Source organism: Salmo salar, chromosome 01 (assembly GCF_965601325.2).
Source record: "Salmo salar chromosome 01, fSalSal1, whole genome shotgun sequence".
In the NCBI taxonomy this organism is placed as follows: Eukaryota; Metazoa; Chordata; class Actinopteri; order Salmoniformes; family Salmonidae; genus Salmo; species Salmo salar.
In genome coordinates this window covers 101465654-101484224 of record NC_138291.1, presented here as the reverse complement: position 1 = coordinate 101484224, position 18571 = coordinate 101465654, and the positions used below count along the sequence as shown (strand labels likewise).

Below are 18571 nucleotides of genomic sequence, written 5' to 3'. Positions count from 1 at the left end.
CCACAGAGCTGTGCTTTACAGAAGAGTGGCAGAGAAAAGCTATTGCTTGAAGAAAAAAATAAGCAAACACATTTGGTGTTCGCCAAAAGGCATGTGGGAGACTCCCCAAACATATGGAAGAAGGTAGTCTGATCAGATGAGACAAAAATGTTGATATTTGGCCATCAAGGAAAATGCTATGTCTAGCGCAAACCCAACACCTCTCATCACCCCGAGAACACCATCTCCACAGTGAAACGTCGTGGTGGCTGCATCATGCTGTGGGGATGTTTTTCATCGGCAGGGGCTGGGAAACTGGTTAGAATTGAAGGAATGATGGATGGCGCTAAATACAGGGAAATTTAAATGTAAATGTCTTGGTCAAAGCCCAAACCTCAATCCAATTGAGAATCTGTGGTATGACTTAAAGATTGCTGTACACCAGCGGAACCCATCCAACTTGAAGGAGCTGGAGCAGTTTTGCCTTGAAGAATGGGAAAAACCCCAGTGGCTAAACGTGCCAAGCTGACAGAGACATACCCCAAGAGACTTGCAACTGTAATTGCTGCAAAATTTGGCATTGCAAAGTATTGACTTTGGGGGGTGAATAGTTATGCACACTCAAGTTTTCTGTTTTTTTGTCTTATTTCTTGTTTGTTTCACAATAAAGCATATTTTGAATCTTCAAAGTGGTAGGCATGTTGTGTAAATCAAATGATACACCCCCCCAAAACATCTATTTTAATATGAGGTTGTAAGGCAACAAAATAAGAAAAATGCCAAGGGGGTGAATACTTTCGCAAGCCAGTTTAGGCACATTTGGGCAGTCTTGATACAACATTTTGAACAGAAATACAATGGTTAATTGGATCAGTCTAAAACGTTTCACATACACTGCTGCCATCTATTGGCCATCATCTAAATTGTGCCTTGGCTGAAATAATACATTTTGCCCTTTCTCTTTCATTTCAAAGACGATGGGACAAAAAACTACAAAAAAGCTCATGTTATTTTTCTTTGCATTATCTTTTACCAGATCTAATGTGTTATATTCTCCTACATTCATTTCACATTTCCACAAACTTCAATGTGTTTCCTTTCAAATGGTATCAATAATATGCATATGCTTGCTTCCGGTTCTGAGCTTCAGGCAGTTAGATTTGGGTATGTCATTTTGAGCAAAAAAAATGTATAAAAAGGGGTGGATCCTTAAGAGTTTAGTTTTTTTGGGTGACTACACTTGACTATTTATATTTTTGACAACTTTTAATTTTACTCCACTACATTCCTAAAGAAAATAAAGTACTTTTTACTCTTTACATTTTCCCTGACACCAAAAGTACTCCTTACATTTTGAATGCTTAGCAGGACAAGAAAATTGTCTAATTCACGCAGTTATCAAGAGAACATCTCTGGTTATCCCTACTGCCTCTGATCTGGCAGACTCACTAAACACAAATGCTTCGTTTGTGAATTTTGTCTGGCTATCCATGAATTAAAAAAACAAGAAAATCGTGTTGTCTGGTTTGCTTAATATAATACATTTTAAATGATTTATTCTTTTAGTTTTTGATAATTAAGGTACATTTAAAACCAAATACCATTAGACTTTTACTTTTAAGTAGTATTCTACTGGGTGACTTTCACTTTTACTTCAGTCCTTTTCTTTTAAGGTATCTTTACTTTTACTCAAGTATGACAATTGGCTACTTTTTCCACCATTGCTATTTGGTACGCATCCAAAGGGGGTTGCAGAGTTTGGTCTCATCAACACCAAGAGTTCACCACTCTTGCCTCTATCACAAGCTCCTTCTATTCCTCTCAATTATTGTTTGGTTCAGTTTAATCTCTCTGTTTCTCACAGTTTCTGTTTTTAAGTTTCTATTTATCCACCCACAAGCCACACTGCTTTTGACATCTACAGAAAAACTGGTTAAAAAGCAATTAAGGAGATTATTGTTGTTATCAATCTCATTTGCACGTACGTCTACTGGGAATGAGAGGATGAGAGTGATGATATCCTTTTCATTGTCATTACTCTGACTCCTTACTGTATCCATTGTCAAAGCCTTCAATGTCATTACCCTGACTCTTAGTGTAGCCATTGTCAAAGCCTTCATTGTCATTACCCTGACTCCTTAGTGTAGCCATTGTCAAAGCCTTCAGCTTCAATACCCTAACTCTTAGTGTAGCCATTGTCAAAGCCTTCAGCTTCAATACCCTAACTCTTAGTGTATCCATTGTCAAAGCCTTCAGAGTCATTACTCTGACTCCTTAGTGTAGCCATTGTCAAAGACTTCATTGTCATTACCCTGACTCTTAGTGTAGCCATTGTCAAAGACTTCATCATCATTACCCTGACACTTAGTGTAGCCATGGTCAAAGCCTTCATTGTCATTACCTTGACTCCTTAGTGTATCCATTGTCAAAGCCGTCAGCATCATTACCCTGACTCTTAGTGTTTCTATTTTCAAAGCCTTCATCGTCATTACCCTGACTCTTAGTGTAGCCATTGTCAAAGCCTTCACTGCTATTGGAATAGTGTTCCAGTATGTGGGCACCTATTTTGACACCTAAATATGTTGTTTCTTTGAGTTTTGAAATGCCTATGTTGATTGATGATTTGTTGTTAGCTTATTGTCACCTGGTTATTAGTCAACTTGTTTAAATGGGGATGGGATGTGCTATATATGTATATACTATGTTATGTACTCTAAACCATAAACTGTGTGCAAAAGGTTGAATGTTTTTCACAAACAATACATTCTGGGAATGTTTAACTAGCTAAAAAGTCTGCCAAAAAGAAAGCAAGAAAAAAAAAAAAAATGTGTTTTGGAAATCATTTTGGCAAGACTTATGTTACGAAAATGTTTAAATTTGTGATTTGGTTTTGGTTTATACATTAACATAACTCTATTAACCTAGTTGAAACTTCAGCGTGCTAGTTCTCAATTAATATAGGAATAATTGGTTGGCTAAAATTAAAATAAAATGATTTGAGTAAGTGAAGTTGGGTCGATGAAATGTTGTAGGTAACTTTTTGTTTATTTTAAACGTCTAAAACGTATTAAAAACTTTGTGGCAGTTGTTATAGCTCAAGAATTAAGTAATGACATTTAACCTTTGACTTTACAGACTTTAACCACTGAAATGTCTCTTTAAACTTTAAAGGCAACAATGATAACGAACGCCTGGCGATTGCTAGACAGCGAATCCCATATCGACTTGGTCGAGTAGTTGATGAATGGCTACTCGACAAAGGTAAAAACATTGATTAAAACTTCAAATTAAAATAATTTGATCATAACCCAGTAATACTTTTTGTAACCAATAAACCTTAAAAAATGTAATGTTCAGTAAAACTTTAATAAAACTAAATAATTTAAAAACAGTTAAATGTAGCTAGCTAGTAACATTGCACACTTTCTTTTTAGAGATGTCAGCTTCAGGTTAAAGGGACTGTAAACATAAATCTAACTATTTCCTGAAGTAATATCAACACTGATAAAATGTATCTAAATTATTATAACATTGTTGTCATTTGATACCTAAATGATCAACAAAAAAATGTCCAGTTAAATTATACATGCAGTTGATATTTGTAGTGTTGTATTTTATACACATATATACATGTATGTGGTTGTTTATAATGGATCATACTGATTCAACTTCTAGAAATGTTCAATGATAAATAGAGTGCAATATTAATTGGCATAAAGAAAGTGAGTCCCTTTAACGGATATTGTAAATATGTATAGGGAATGAATATCAAGGCAATGTATCATAAAACTCAAAAGTTGCATGCCTTTTTGTATGTTTCTAGAAACCAAGTTGTATCTCCCACCATGATTCTTTTTCATTTTGATGTGTTCTGTTTCACTTTTTATGTTCCCTTTTATTTTACTGTCACCAATGACACTTTTGTTATGTCCCTCATTTTTCAAAACTCAGTGTATATTTTAAGTTGCATTCGCTTCTTGCTAAAAGGCGGTCTTGGGATGATGATAAAAGTCAAATGAATAATTTTTACTTTGGCAAAACTTTTGAAATGTATGTTAAATATCGTTTTAACTTTAGAAATGTATGTTAAATATAGTAATGAAACCTAAAACTTCAATACATACCATAACTATGAATTATGTTTTTTATTATCATAATGAAACTTTAAACTTTTTTTAAGTGGTGAGTGTTTTCAAAGAAATTCAAGTGTCAAGCTATTCAAAGAGGATAATTGGAGACTGTAAGATGGCACATCTGTCAACTCTATTTTCTCCACAGACAAACTGTCCCTTTTTAAATTCCATCACATATAAAAACTCACACTTCTAATATGTTCTTATTATTTCAAGGAAAAAATAAATTGCAGCATAGCCCAATGCTGTCAAGTAATACTAGATTTACACACAGTTAAATTGACTTGATTGTCCTTTTAGCAAAGCTGCAGTACATTGATTTACCACAACTGTTTGCTTTATTCTTTCTCCCTTTGAGTCTGTGTGGTTCCATCCCATCATTCTAACCGCAATAAATTACCATGAGAGGCTTGCCTCTAGCAATGCGTAATTTATCGCAACTCATTAGCCGACTGGGCAAATAATCTGTGTTCCTATGCGCAATTATTTTTCATCACGCTTCAATTTTTTATTTCTGTTTTGACTCAACATACAAGTAGGGAGTTAGTGGTGGCAGAGTCAGTCCACGTTCCATCCAACATACATTCTTGTATATATGTAACATTGTTTTCCCACAGGTCGGCAGCTCACTATCTTCAACAGCCAGACCACCATACAGATAGGTGGCTGGGACAGGGACAGGAGTCGCTCGTTTCAGGGCCAGCTCTCAGGCCTCTACTATAACGGGCTGAAGGTGTTCAACATGGCCACGGAAGGAGATCCTAACATTCGCATCCAGGGGAGCGTGAGACTGGTGGGAGAGTCACCCTCTTCCATCACGCCACAGTCCAGTGCCAATACGGGCAACCGGTCGGAGACGTCCACCTCCATTATGGAGATCACCACGACGACAGCGTCCAGTAGGAAAGTGAAGCAGACGACGCCACGGGAACCTCAGCAGGTAGGAGAAGTCAAAACTTAAGATAAGATATACTTTAGCATTATTATTTATTAGACATTTGTCTTATGCTTTGTCTAACCAATATACAGTGCTTATACACACAAAACACATTGGGTTGGAGAGGCTGGGCTGGAGCAGAGGACTGCATAGGGCAGGGCTCAAACCTTCTGGTCTTCTTATTCTCTGTACAGTCAGGTCTAAAATGTTTCATCTTTCTCAAGGGTGCCAATAATTAAGACCTGATATTATCTTTTCTTGTTATGTGTCTTATCCTGGTCTGAGATCTGTCTGTGAGCCTGGTCTGAGATCTGTCTGTGAGCCTGGTCTGAGATCTGTCTGGGAGCCTGGTCTGGAATCTGTCTGTGAGCCTGGTCTGGGATCTGTCTGTGAGCCTGTTCTGAGATACTGTATGTCTGTGCTGTATATCTTGGTCTATGAGCCTGGTCTGAAATCTGTCTGTGAGCCTGGTCTGAGATCTGTCTGTGAGCCTGGTCTGAGATCTGTCTGTGAGCCTGGTCTGAGATCTGTCTGTGAGCCTGGTCTGAGATCTGTCTGGGAGCCTAGTCTGGAATCTGTCTGTGAGCCTGGTCTGGGATCTGTCTGTGAGCCTGTTCTGAGATACTGTATGTCTGTGCTGTATATCTTGGTCTATGAGCCTGGTCTGAAATCTGTCTGTGAGCCTGGTCTGAGATCTGTCTGTGAGCCTGGTCTGAGATCTGTCTGTGAGCCTGGTCTGAGATCTGTCTGTGAGCCTGGTCTGAGATCTGTCTGGGAGCCTAGTCTGGAATCTGTCTGTGAGCCTGGTCTGGGATCTGTCTGTGAGCCTGTTCTGAGATACTGTATGTCTGTGCTGTATATCTTGGTCTATGAGCCTGGTCTGAAATCTGTCTGTGAGCCTGGTCTGAGATCTGTCTGTGAGCCTGGTCTGAGATCTGTATGTGAGCCTGGTCTGAGATCTGTCTGTGAGCCTGGTCTGAGATCTGTCTGGGAGCCTGGTCTGGAATCTGTCTGTGAGCCTGGTCTGGGATCTGTCTGTGAGCCTGTTCTGAGATACTGTATGTCTGTGCTGTATATCTTGGTCTATGAGCCTGGTCTGAAATCTGTCTGTGAGCCTGGTCTGAGATCTGTCTGTGAGCCTGGTCTGAGATCTGTCTGTGAGTCTGGTCTGAGATCTGTCTGTGAGCCTGGTCTGAGATCTGTCTCGGAGCCTGGTCTGGAATCTGTCTGTGAGCCTGGTCTGGGATCTGTCTGTGAGCCTGTTCTGAGATACTGTATGTCTGTGCTGTATATCTTGGTCTATGAGTCTGGTCTGAGATCTGTCTGTGAGCCTGGTCTGAGATCTGTCTGTGAGCCTGGTCTGAGATCTGTCTGTGAGCCTGGTCTGAGATCTGTCTGTGAGCCTGGTCTGAGATCTGTCTGGGAGCCTGGTCTGGAATCTGTCTGTGAGCCTGGTCTGGGATCTGTCTGTGAGCCTGTTCTGAGATACTGTATGTCTGTGCTGTATATCTTGGTCTATGAGCCTGGTCTGAGATCTGTCTGTGAGCCTGGTCTGAGATCTGTCTGTGAGCCTGGTCTGAGATCTGTCTGTGAGCCTGGTCTGAGATCTGTCTGGGAGCCTGGTCTGGAATCTGTCTGTGAGCCTGGTCTGGGATCTGTCTGTGAGCCTGTTCTGAGATACTGTATGTCTGTGCTGTATATCTTGGTCTATGAGTCTGGTCTGAGATCTGTCTGTGAGCCTGGTCTGAGATCTGTCTGTGAGCCTGGTCTGAGATCTGTCTGTGAGCCTGGTCTGAGATCTGTCTGTGAGCCTGGTCTGGGATCTGTCTGTGAGCCTGGTCTGGGATTTGTCTGTGAGCCTGGTCTGGGATCTGTCTGTGAGCCTGTTCTGAGATACTGTATGTCTGTGCTGTATATCTTGGTCTATGAGCCTGGTCTGAGATCTGTTTGTGCTGTATATCCTGGTCTGTGAGCCTGGTCTAAGATCTGTCTGTGAGCCTGGTCTGAGATCTGTCTGTGATGTATAGCCAGCTCCTATGTTTGTTCACATGACAAAGACCAAGACAAGCACCATTTATTTATTTAACCTTTAACTAGTCAAGCCAGTTAAGAACAATTTATTATTTCCAATGACGGCCTACCAAAAGGCAAAAGGCCTCTTGCGGGGACGGAGGCTGGACAAAACCCACATCACAACAAGAGAGACAACACAACACTACATAAAGAGAGACCTAAGACAACATCATAGCATGGCAGCAACACATGACAACAAAGCATGGCATCAACACAACATGACAACAATATGGTAGCAACACAACATGGCAGCAGCACAACATGGTAGCAGCACTTAACAGGGTATAAACATTATTGGGCACAGACAGCACAAAGGGCAAGAAGGTAGAGACAACAACAATGTATCACGCAAAGCAGCCACAACTGTCAGTAAAAGTGTCCATGATTGAGCCTTTGAATGAAGAGAAAACTGTCCAGTTCGGACTCTTTTTTTTACTCTTTTTGTGGTTATGTTTTCCTTTTTCAGTGATAAAAATATCTCGTTATGACCTCAAGCCATTTGAAAAGCCTATGCATGTACATTTTATAAACAAAAGCATGTAGACACCCCTTCAAATATGTGGCTCCTGCTCTTTCAGCCACATCCATTGCTGACAGGTGTATAAAATTGAGCACACAGCCATTCAATCTCCATAGACAAACATTGGTAGGAGAATGGCCTTACTGAAGAGCTCAGTGACTTTCAATGTGGCACCTTCATAGGATGTCACCTTGCCAACAAGTCAGTTTGTCAAATTTCTGCCCTGCTAGAGCTGGCCCAGTCAACTGTAAGTGCTGTTATTGTGAAGTGAAATGTCTAGTAGCAACAAAGGCACATCCGGGAAGTGGTGAGGCCACACATGCTCACAGAACAGGACCGCCGAGAGCTGAAGCGTGTAGCGCGTAAATATGGTCTGTCCTGGTTTGCAATACTCACTACCGAGTTCCAAACTGCCTCTGGAAGCAACGTCAGCACAAGAGTCAGCACAATAACTGTTTGTCAGGAGCTTCATGAAATGGGTTTCCATGGCTGAGCAGCCACACACAAGCCTAATGCCTCGATCAAACCTACAGCGTCATTGCGCAAAATGGTACGCAGCGTCATCTGGATATGTGTGCAACAGAAGTTACATCCAAACAAGGGCACTGCGTTCATCCACCTCTAGCCTGCTGGCTCCCCTACCTCTGCGGAAGCACAGTTCCCGCTCAACCCAGTCAAAACTGTTCGCTGCTATGGGACCCCAATGGTGGAACAAGCTCCCTCACGACGCCAGGACAGCGGAGTCAATCACCACCTTCCGTAGACACCTGAAACACCACCTCTTTAAGGAATACCTGGGATAGGATAAAGTAATCCTTCTAACCCCCCCCCAAAAAAAAAAATATATAGATGTACTATTGTAAAGTGGTTGTTCCACTGGATATCATAAGGTGAATGCACCAATTTGTAAGTCGCTCTGGATAAGAGTGTCTGCTAAATTACGTAAATTTAATTGTAAGTTCAAAATTCCCCTTCTGCTACCATTTGCCAAGCCGTCTACGCATACAGTTTGACACATACATTAGATAAATTCAACATATGCACCACACAGAACACACTGCAACTGCCTCTGCAATGCAACGCTGCAAGGCAAACTCAGTGTTCCATTGGAAACTAATGTACTTCTGGTGTACCAAAATGCAATTATGCTGTCAATGTGATCAAGGCACATGATGACCATGCGCAATGCCAAGAGCTGGCTGGAGTGGTGTAAAGCTCACCGCCATTGGACTCTGGAGCAGTGGGAACGCGTTCTCTGGAGTGATGAATCATGATTCACCATCTGGCAGTCCGACGGACGAATCTGGGTTTGGCGAATGACAGGAAAACACTACCTGCCCCAATACATAGTGCCAACTGTAAAGTTTGGAGGAGGAATATTGGTCTGGGGCTGTTTTTAATTGTTCGGGCTTGGCCCCTTAGTTCTAGTGAAGGGAAATCGTAATGCTACAGCATACAATGTCATTCTAGACGATTCTGTGCTTCCAACTTTGTGGCAAAAGTTTGGGGAAGGTCCTTTCCTGTTTCAGCATGACAATGCCCCCGTGCACAAAGCAAGGTCCATGCAGAAATGGTTTGTTGAGATCGGTCTGGAAGAACTTGACTGGCCTGCACAGAACCCTGACCTCCACCTCATCAAACACCTTTGGGATGAATTGGAATGCCGACTGCGAGCCAGATCTAATTGCCCAACATCAGTGCCCGACCAAACTAATGCTCTTGTGGCTGAATGGAAGCAAGCCCCAACAGCAATGTACCAGCATCTTGTGGAAAGCCTTCCCAGAAGAGTTGAGGCTGTTATAGCAGCAAAGGGGGGACCAAATCCATATTAATGCCCAAGAATTTGGAATGAGATGTTCGACAAGCAGGTGTCCACATACGTTTGGTCATGTAATGTATTCGACATACAGTGCATTATATGTAACCCAACAACACAATATGTTCTCATAACTGTCTAAATATTATGAGTTTTCTGGTGTTAGCTGTTCTATTTCCGATGATGCATCTGACCTAAACACCTCAAAGGGTGAATCATGTCTTCCACCACCAGCCTAACGTAAGATCACTGTTTATGCCAATGTCTGCTATGACACAACTAGACATATGCTGCAATCAAGTGTGACATATTACATCTAGAAACATGACAGATAATACACTGTAGGCCTATTAATATACTCTCCATCTGGAGACACAGATGTGAAGTATGGTAGATAATACATTCATATTCATTGTTGTGTAAATTAACACATGCAGGTACATTTTTATAATCCAATGTAAGAATGGATGAAAATTATTTGTCCTGATTGTTATGTATGTTTGTTTTCTTGTCATTTAAAGAAATGTGCTTTGAATAATAAAGCTTATTGCTTCTGATTGACTCTAACAGTTCTATTGGAAGCTGGATTCCGTGCAGACATGCAGACTAGACTGTATGGCCAGGAATCATTTAGGTCACTGTGTATAGGGAAAGATGGGGTGACTGGCTCCTACGTCTCTAAAGTTCCTTTTGTGTGTGTCTGGCCAAGGAGAGACACCACTATGTGGCCTCCTCAAGTGCTGTTGTAGTGAAGAAATAGACATGATGCTGCACAGGGCGTTTTCTGCGTCCCTGCTCATAGGGCACAGCCCAGGGGCGTTTTCTGCCTCCATGCTCATAGGGCACAGCCCAGGGGGCGTTTTCTGCCTCCATGCTCATAGGGCACAGTCCAGGGGGCGTTTTCTGCCTCCCTGCTCATAGGGTACAGCCCAGGGGGTGTTTTCTTCCTCCATGCTCATAGGGCACAGCCCAGGGGGGTGTTTTCTTCCTCCATGCTCATAGGGCACAGCCCAGGGGGTGTTTTCTTCCTCCATGCTCAAAATAACAAATAAAAGAGAAATAAAAAAGAAGAGAGGCCAATGAAAACCAAGCCAGTTGTGGTTGAAGTTGTTGTTTTGAGGCTATGATTGCTTGTCTTGAGACAAAATAAAGTGATTTTGGTGGAGCAGTGAACATTGAATCGCTTTCATGCCAAATTGATGGACCAGGGCATAGGCTTAGGGTTCACCCCTTGGGTATATGTGCACTGGGCTTGAAGGAGGTCTAATGCCAGATCAGCCACAGTCCAAAGAATCAAGTCAGAGGAAGGGCTCTGCCTCACAAACTGGCTGGCTGACATTCACAGACATAATAACAAGAAAATAGGCGGTCATTTAATTCACATCACAACCTTTCAGGATTTGTTTATTCACTCTTCAATTGCCCAGAAGATGTGTGTCGTACAACTAGGGGTGATTTTGTGTAATAGCAGGGAGAAAATGTGTTGATAGTTGAGGTTGCTTCAAAAGCTGGAGATTAGAAGGAGGTTGTTTTTCTAGGGAAACATATACAAAATATATACATGTACCTTTTTTTTCTTTGGGTGTTTCTAAAAGTATTCAGAATAACACAGTGTCTTCTGACTCTTAAAGTATTATCCAAAATGACATCCTTAATATCAAAAGAGGAATGGTAATGTAGTATTTACTTCCCGTGTTCACAGTGGATTGATACTCAGCTGTTGGGGCTGCCTTCATATTATATATTTTACTGTAGACATATTCAAAACAGTGTGTTGGCATAACTAACTAAGAATTGAAATACTCTGCAATCAAAACAAATCTAGGAATGAAGAACATTGTAAACAGGGCCAAGTAGTCTACACAATATAATCTATATACAGGCAAGTCATTTTCCTGGCTCCCTCTGATCGGATATTATGTAGAGCCTTGACTCCACTCTCTGATTGGGTATTGGGTGGAACCCGAGCTTGGCTAATTGGCTCCCCAGTGCTTCGTGCCACAGAGGAGAAGACAGCAATGTTGTCCAGATGTAAATGGGATTTTCAGGGATATATTTCCCATTCTATTGCATGGGTGGGTTAGCATTCAAGGCTTTTGAGACTCACACACCCCCACTATATCAAACGATGGCCTAGTTTCTAGGAAATACATATAGGCATTGGGATCCCTGAAATAGACACAGCCTCTCCCCATCCCTACCCAGTCCATCAGTGTCCCAGACTGTTTCTTTCTGTCCACAAAGGGATGGAGAAACCAACCCAGACATCATCCTCTCTTACTGGCTTCCTGCCTGCCTAACCCATTTTCATAGAGAGAGAGAGAGAGAGAGAGAGAGAGAGAGAGAGAGAGAGAGCAAAAGACACAAAGAGAGAGAGTGAGCAAGCGACACAGACAGAGAGAGCGAGCAAGAGACACAGACAGAGAGAGCGAGCAAGAGACACAAAGAGGGAGAGAGCAAGAGACACAAAGAGAGAGAGAGCAAGAGACACAAAGAGAGAGAGAGAGCAAGAGACACAAAGAGAGAGACACAAAGAGAGAGAGAGTGCGAGCAAGCGACACAAAGACAGAGAGAGAGCAAGAGACACAAAGACAGAGAGAGAGCAAGCGCCACAAAGAGAGAGAGAGAGCAAGAGACACAAAGAGAGAGAGAGAGAGCAAGAGATAATAATCCAAGCAAGTAAATTCTGATGTTATTATTCCTTTCCATTTCATAACTATTGATTGAGTGTAAATATTTTCTTCCCCTCCTAAAATTAGTCCAGGCCTGTGAACCATAGCAGCAACATGCAATCCACAGTGGAAGATCAGACAGTGGTCTGTAATTGTGTTTAATCTCTAATCTGTGTATGAGGCATTATCTTTATAAATCTTGACAAAAGCCAGCGGATTCGGCAGTCAGGAAGGAAGCTGCTGCTGATGCGCCTGTCCTACTTTTCTGTTTCAAATTGTTTCATTATAACGGAATAATACTGTGTTACACATGAACGCATTCTATGTCCAAATTTGCTCACAGGTGTAAATGCATTTTATCTCTTATTCTTATCCGTATTTTTTAAAACTGCGTTCTTGGTTAGGGGGCTCGTAAGTAAGCATTTCACTGTAAATTCTACACCTGTTGTATTCGGCGCATGTGACTAATATAATTTGATTTGATTCTGAATAGACTGTAAATATGAACAGATACTGCACACCGTAGACACCACATAAAGATAAACATAGAATACTGTATCAGACCACTGCTCTCTCAGCTGAATAGGTAAGTACTGTAACTGAATGTACATTACCTCTTCACTCCAACTGCTTTGAGAGCATTGGAATTAGCCAATTAATGAGAATCAAAGAATGTTCAACAAACAATCAATTCATTAGAACGTTCAAAAACCACTGATGGCGTCAACGATGACATGCTCTTTGTACTACTCCAAGTGGTTGACCTTGTATCCATAGCCCTCAGTCACTAACCCCTGCCTTTCTATATAGACCTAAACATCATCAATCCATTTTTCTTTTAGCCTAATCTGTTTTGTCTCTCTGTGCTATTACACATCAGTAAAGGTCAAACCAAATATTTAATCTTACCCCACCCCTATCACCTCCTACAACATGTCCCTATGTCACAGCCATTACCAACAAGTACCTCCTACAACCTCTCGCTATGTCACAGCCATTACCAACTACCACCTCCTACAACCTCTCCCTAAGTCACAGACATTACCAACTACCACCTCCTACAACCTCTCCCTAAGTCACAGACATTAGCAACTACCACCTCCTACAACCTCTCCCTATGTCACAGCCATTACCAACTAGTACCTCCTACAACCTCTCCCTATGTCACAGCCATTACCAACTAGTACCTCCTACAACCTCTCCCTAAGTCACAGACATTACCAACTACCATCTCCTACAACCTCTCCCTAAGTCACAGACATTACCAACTACCACCTCCTACAACCTCTCCCTAAGTCACAGCCATTACCAACTAGTACCTCCTACAACCTCTCCCTATGTCACAGCCATTACCAACTAGTATCTCCTACAACCTCTCCCTAAGTCACAGACATTACCAACTACCACCTCCTACAACCTCTCCCTATGTCACAGACATTACCAACTACCATCTCCTACAACCTCTCCCTAAGTCACAGACATTACCAACTACCACCTCCTACAACCTCTCCCTAAGTCACAGCCATTACCAACTAGTACCTCCTACAACCTCTCCCTATGTCACAGCCATTACCAACTAGTATCTCCTACAACCTCTCCCTAAGTCACAGACATTACCAACTACCACCTCCTACAACCTCTCCATATGTCACAGCCATTACCAACTACCACCTCCTACAACCTCTCCATATGTCACAGCCATTACCAACAAGTACCTCCTACAACCTCTCTCTATGTCACAGACATTACCAACTACCATCTCCTACAACCTCTCCCTATGTCACAGACATGATCAATTTACATTTGTAGGAATTGTGAAAAAACAATTACAAACACTAGTTAAAAACATTGCAGTAATCTGCTCAATACCTTAGCATCGTTGTAGCAACCCCCAACTACTAACACAGCTTTATCTTTGTTATAAACAAAATGCAGCCAATTCCCAAGTGTCCTGCATATGAAATGCAGCTAATTGGTAACTGTTTATTACTGTATAAGTATTGATTATATACATGATGTATAAGCAGAGCTGACTACCAAGCCTCCTCCAGACTGGCTATGAATCATACATGATTAAAAAATGTGCATTCAAGGAAGGGAAATGTGCTTAGAAAATGAGAAATGTCATTGTAGCACTGCAGAAGGGCCTCTAAGAGCGAGCTGAGAAGTGTGTGTGTTGGTCCCTGTGAGTGTTTTGTTTTTATGCTTATTTTATTTATTTAACTAGGCAAGTCAGTTAAGAACAAATTATTATTTACAATGACAGCCTACCCCGGCCAAAGCCAGACATCGCTGGGCCAATTGTGTGGGACACCCAATCACAGCCAGATGTGATACAGCCTGGATTCAAACCAGGGCCTGTAGTGACGACTCTTGCACTGAGATGCAGTGCCTTTAACCGCTGCGCCACTCGGGAGTCCGAGTGTGTGTGTTACTCTGATGCATTCATAGTGAGGAAGGTCGACTGGTTGAAGGGGCAGTTTTCAGAGAAGAGTGGAGAAGAGATGATGCGAGGTGAAGATGTCTCTAAGGCCTCTGTGTCTGTCTGCTGTTCTGTTCTATGTGACTGCCCTCCTATGCTGCTTCTCTCACCAGGAGTCACACTGCCTGTCATCTCAGGTCACTAAGCCTGGAGAGAGACAGACCCTCCCCACTCATCGTCATTTACTGGTAGAAGCATACAGCTAGCTATACAATATCCTAATATGTGTTATCTATTTACCATACAGTGACTTGCGAAAGTATTCACCCCCTCCTTTGCATTTTTCCTATTTTGTTGCCTTACAACCTGGAATTAAAATTGATTTTGGGGGGGGGTTGTATCATTTGATTTACACAGCATGCCTGCCATTTTGAGATGCACATTTTTTTTTATTGTGAAACAAACAAGAAATAAGACAAAAAACGGAAAACTTGAGCGTGCATAACTATTCACCTGATATTCTGATATTTTTTTATAACCCAACCCTGATCTGTACTTCGCCACAACTTTGTCCCTGACCTGTTTGGAGAGCTCCTTGGTCTTCATAGTGCCGTTTGCTTGGTGGTGCCCCTTGCTTAATGGTATTGCAGACTCTTTGGCCTTTCAGAACAGGTGTATATATACTGAGATCATGTGACAGATCATGTGACACTTAGATTGCAAACAGGTGGACTTTATTTAACTAATTATGTGACTTCTGAAGGTAATTGGTTGCACCAGACCTTATTTAGGGGCTTCATAGCAAAGGGGGTGAATACATATGAACGCACCACTTTTCTGCTTTAATTTTGCACACACACATACACATATATAGTGTTTCCCCCCGGCGCTAAGACGATCACCACCCACAGATCACTGCCTCTCATCACTGCTTAGCTTTTGGAACAGTTTAATGCTATCATTGACACTCATTAGTAGATGAAGGTCAATTAACTGACAAGCTACTGAATGGGAAGAGAGTGTGTGTGTGTGTGTGTGTGTGTGTGTGTGTGTGTGTGTGTGTGTGTGTGTGTGTGTGTGTGTGTGTGTGTGTGTGTGTGTGTGTGTGCGTGTCTGTGAGTGTCTGTGAGTGTTGGTGTGTGTGTCCGTGTGTGTGTGCACACCTACATTTTATCTTCCACCAGTGACTTATTTGACTTGTGTCCCTCCATTATTTTCTATTCTGTCTCACCAATGTTTTCCCTAACGTGGGGAACACCACACTAGACTATTGCCCTCTTTTGGCCTGCAAAGTTTGATTGCTTGTTTATTTTGTAATTTAAGGAGTAATTAGAGTTGTCTCCAGTTTGCCCCCCAGTCCTTTGAGGAACAAAACAGGGGTGTCCTTTTAGGACATTTTTCACCCCGATTCATTGGCTTATTTGATACAGGCCCTTGATTTCCTGCTGTCTCATCTGAGTTTTCCCTAGGTAGACAAATCCAGAACATTGTTAAACCGTTTTTTTCCTGCAGTATTTTGTTACCCATTTATGGGTACTTATATGAGGTGTCTTCAGCGGTCTTTAGGCCCCTAGTACTTTGAAAAACAGAATGGGGCTGAACGGGGATGTTCCCTCTGAGTCGTTGGGATGGATAGGCTGCTTTTGTTTAAATAAATACGGCACTCTGCTCTCCGCTTTGCTACCCTCAGACATGACTAATGGCAGCCAGAGCTGCCAGCAGAACAGACACTTTGAGCGATGGGGTGAGGAGATAAATAAAGCAGGTGATCAAAACACACTCGTTCCTTTTGTCTCTCTCCTCTCCACCAGACCTGGTTGTCAGCTGAAGAGAGGTGTGGTGTCTGTTTAATATCAGAGGGGATGGGGAAGGAATGTCTAATTAAGACACTTCCCATTTATCTCCAAATGTCCACTTTAGAAAATAATAGTGAGTTCAGCCAATTCCGCCTCTTTTGCAACAGTTTGTAGTTTGGTGAAGATGGTTATTGGTACGCACTGGTCTGATAAGTTTGGAGCTATCGATGGGTGCTATTAAACAGACCAGATCAGACTGCAATAAACAGCAGCAAAATAAATATTGATGGCCCATAGTATTGTAGTGGCAGCAGAAGAAGGAGCAGCAACAGTCTTAGGGGTATGCCATCGTGGCCATGGTGGACACAGTGAAATAAACTGGGAGTAAATAAACAGAGAAAGGGAGAGTGAGGAAGAGATCGAGGTCAGATTATGTTTAGTCAAAGCCTCCCAGTAATCAGAGACTGACAGCACCCTGTCTCACTGCACCCCCCCACCTCCTATCCCCAGTAATCAGAGAACGACAACACCCTGTCTCACTGCACCCCCATCTCCTATCCCCAGTAATCAGAGAACGACAGCACCCTGTCTCACTGCACCCCCACCTCCTATCCCCAGTAGGGATCAGACAGACAGCACCCTGTCTCACTGCACCCCCACCTCCTATCCCCAGTAATCAGAGAACGACAGCACCCTGTCTCACTGCACCCCCACCTCCTATCCCCAGTAGGGATCAGACAGACAGCAACCTGTCTCACTGCACCCCCACCTCCCATCCCCAGTAGGGATCAGACAGACAGCACCCTGTCTCACTGCACCCCCCACCTCCTATCCCCAGTAGGGATCAGACAGACAGCACCCTGTCTCACTGCACCCCCCACCTCCTATACCCAGGAGGGATAAGACAGACAGAACCCTGTCTCACTGCAACTCCACCTCCCATCCCCAGTAATCAGAAACCGACAGCACCCTGTCTCACTGCACCCCCCACCTCCTATCCCCAGTAGGGATCAGACAGACAGCACCCTGTCTCACTGAAACACCACATCCTATCCCCAGTAGGGATCAGACAGACAGCACCCTGTCTCACTGCACCCCCCCCCCCCCCCCCCACCTCCTATCCCCAGTATGGATCAGACAGACAGCACCCTGTCTCACTGCACCCCCCACCTCCTATCCCCAGTAGGGATCAGAATTACAGCAACCTGTCTCACTGCACCCCCACCTCCCATCCCCAGTAGGGATCAGACAGACAGCACCCTGTCTCACTGCACCCCCCACCTCCTATCCCCAGTAGGGATCAGAATTACAGCAACCTGTCTCACTGCACCCCCACCTCCCATCCCCAGTAGGGATCAGACAGACAGCACCCTGTCTCACTGCACCCCCCACCTCCTATCCCCAGGAGGGATAAGACAGACAGAACCCTGTCTCACTGCAACTCCACCTCCCATCCCCAGTAATCAGAAACCGACAGCACCTTGTCTCACTGCACCCCCCACCTCCTATCCCCAGTAGGGATCAGACAGACAGCACCCTGTCTCACTGCACCCCCACCTCCTATCCCCAGTAATCAGAAACCGACAGCACCCGGTCTCACTGCACCCCCCCACCTCCTATCCCCAGTAGGGATCAGACAGACAGCACCCTGTCTCACTGCACCCCCACCTCCTTTTCCCAGTAGAGATCAGACAGACATCACCCTGTCTCACTGCACCCCCCACCTCCCATCCCCAGTAATCAGAGACTTACAGCACCCTGTCTCACTGCACCCCCCACCTCCTATCCCCAGTAGGGATCAGACAGACAGCACCCTGTCTTACTGCACCCCCCACCTCCTATCCCAAGTAGGGATCAGACCGACAGCACCCTGTCTCACTGCACCCCCCACCTCCTATCCCCAGTAGGGATCAGACCGACAGCACCCTGTCTCACTGCACCCCCCACCACCCATCCGAGCCTGCCAGTGGTGACAAAAAGTAAAGATACCTTGATACCTTAATAGAAAATGACATCCATAACACTCCCCAAGAGGACAGGTAACCAGGTGGCTGAGTAGACCATAGCAACGCAAGAGGACAGGTAACCACATGGCTGAGTAGACAATAGCAGACCCAAGAGAACAGGTAACCAGGTGGCTGAGTAGACCATAGCAGACCCAAGAGGAAAGGTAACCAGGCGGCTGAGTAGACAATAGCAGACCCAAGAGGAAAGGTAACCAGG

The 18571-nt window shown here is 43.4% G+C and overlaps 1 protein-coding gene across 10 annotated transcripts in view; it reads left to right on the top strand.

Moving 5' to 3' along the window:
• The window catches only part of LOC106611148 (neurexin-1a), a 557947-nt gene that overhangs the window by 442279 nt on the left and 97097 nt on the right, over positions 1 to 18571 (top strand). For 6 of the 10 annotated variants that reach the window (XM_045724959.2, XM_082978410.1, XM_045724902.2 and 3 more), the window contains 2 exons: positions 3151 to 3240; positions 4730 to 5052. In XM_045724959.2, coding sequence (XP_045580915.2) covers positions 3151 to 3240; positions 4730 to 5052 — 413 coding nt within the window. The remainder of the gene's footprint in view (positions 1 to 3150; positions 3241 to 4729; positions 5053 to 18571) is intronic. The other 4 variants (XM_045724935.2, XM_082978413.1, XM_045724953.2 and 1 more) reach the window with 1 other exon arrangement.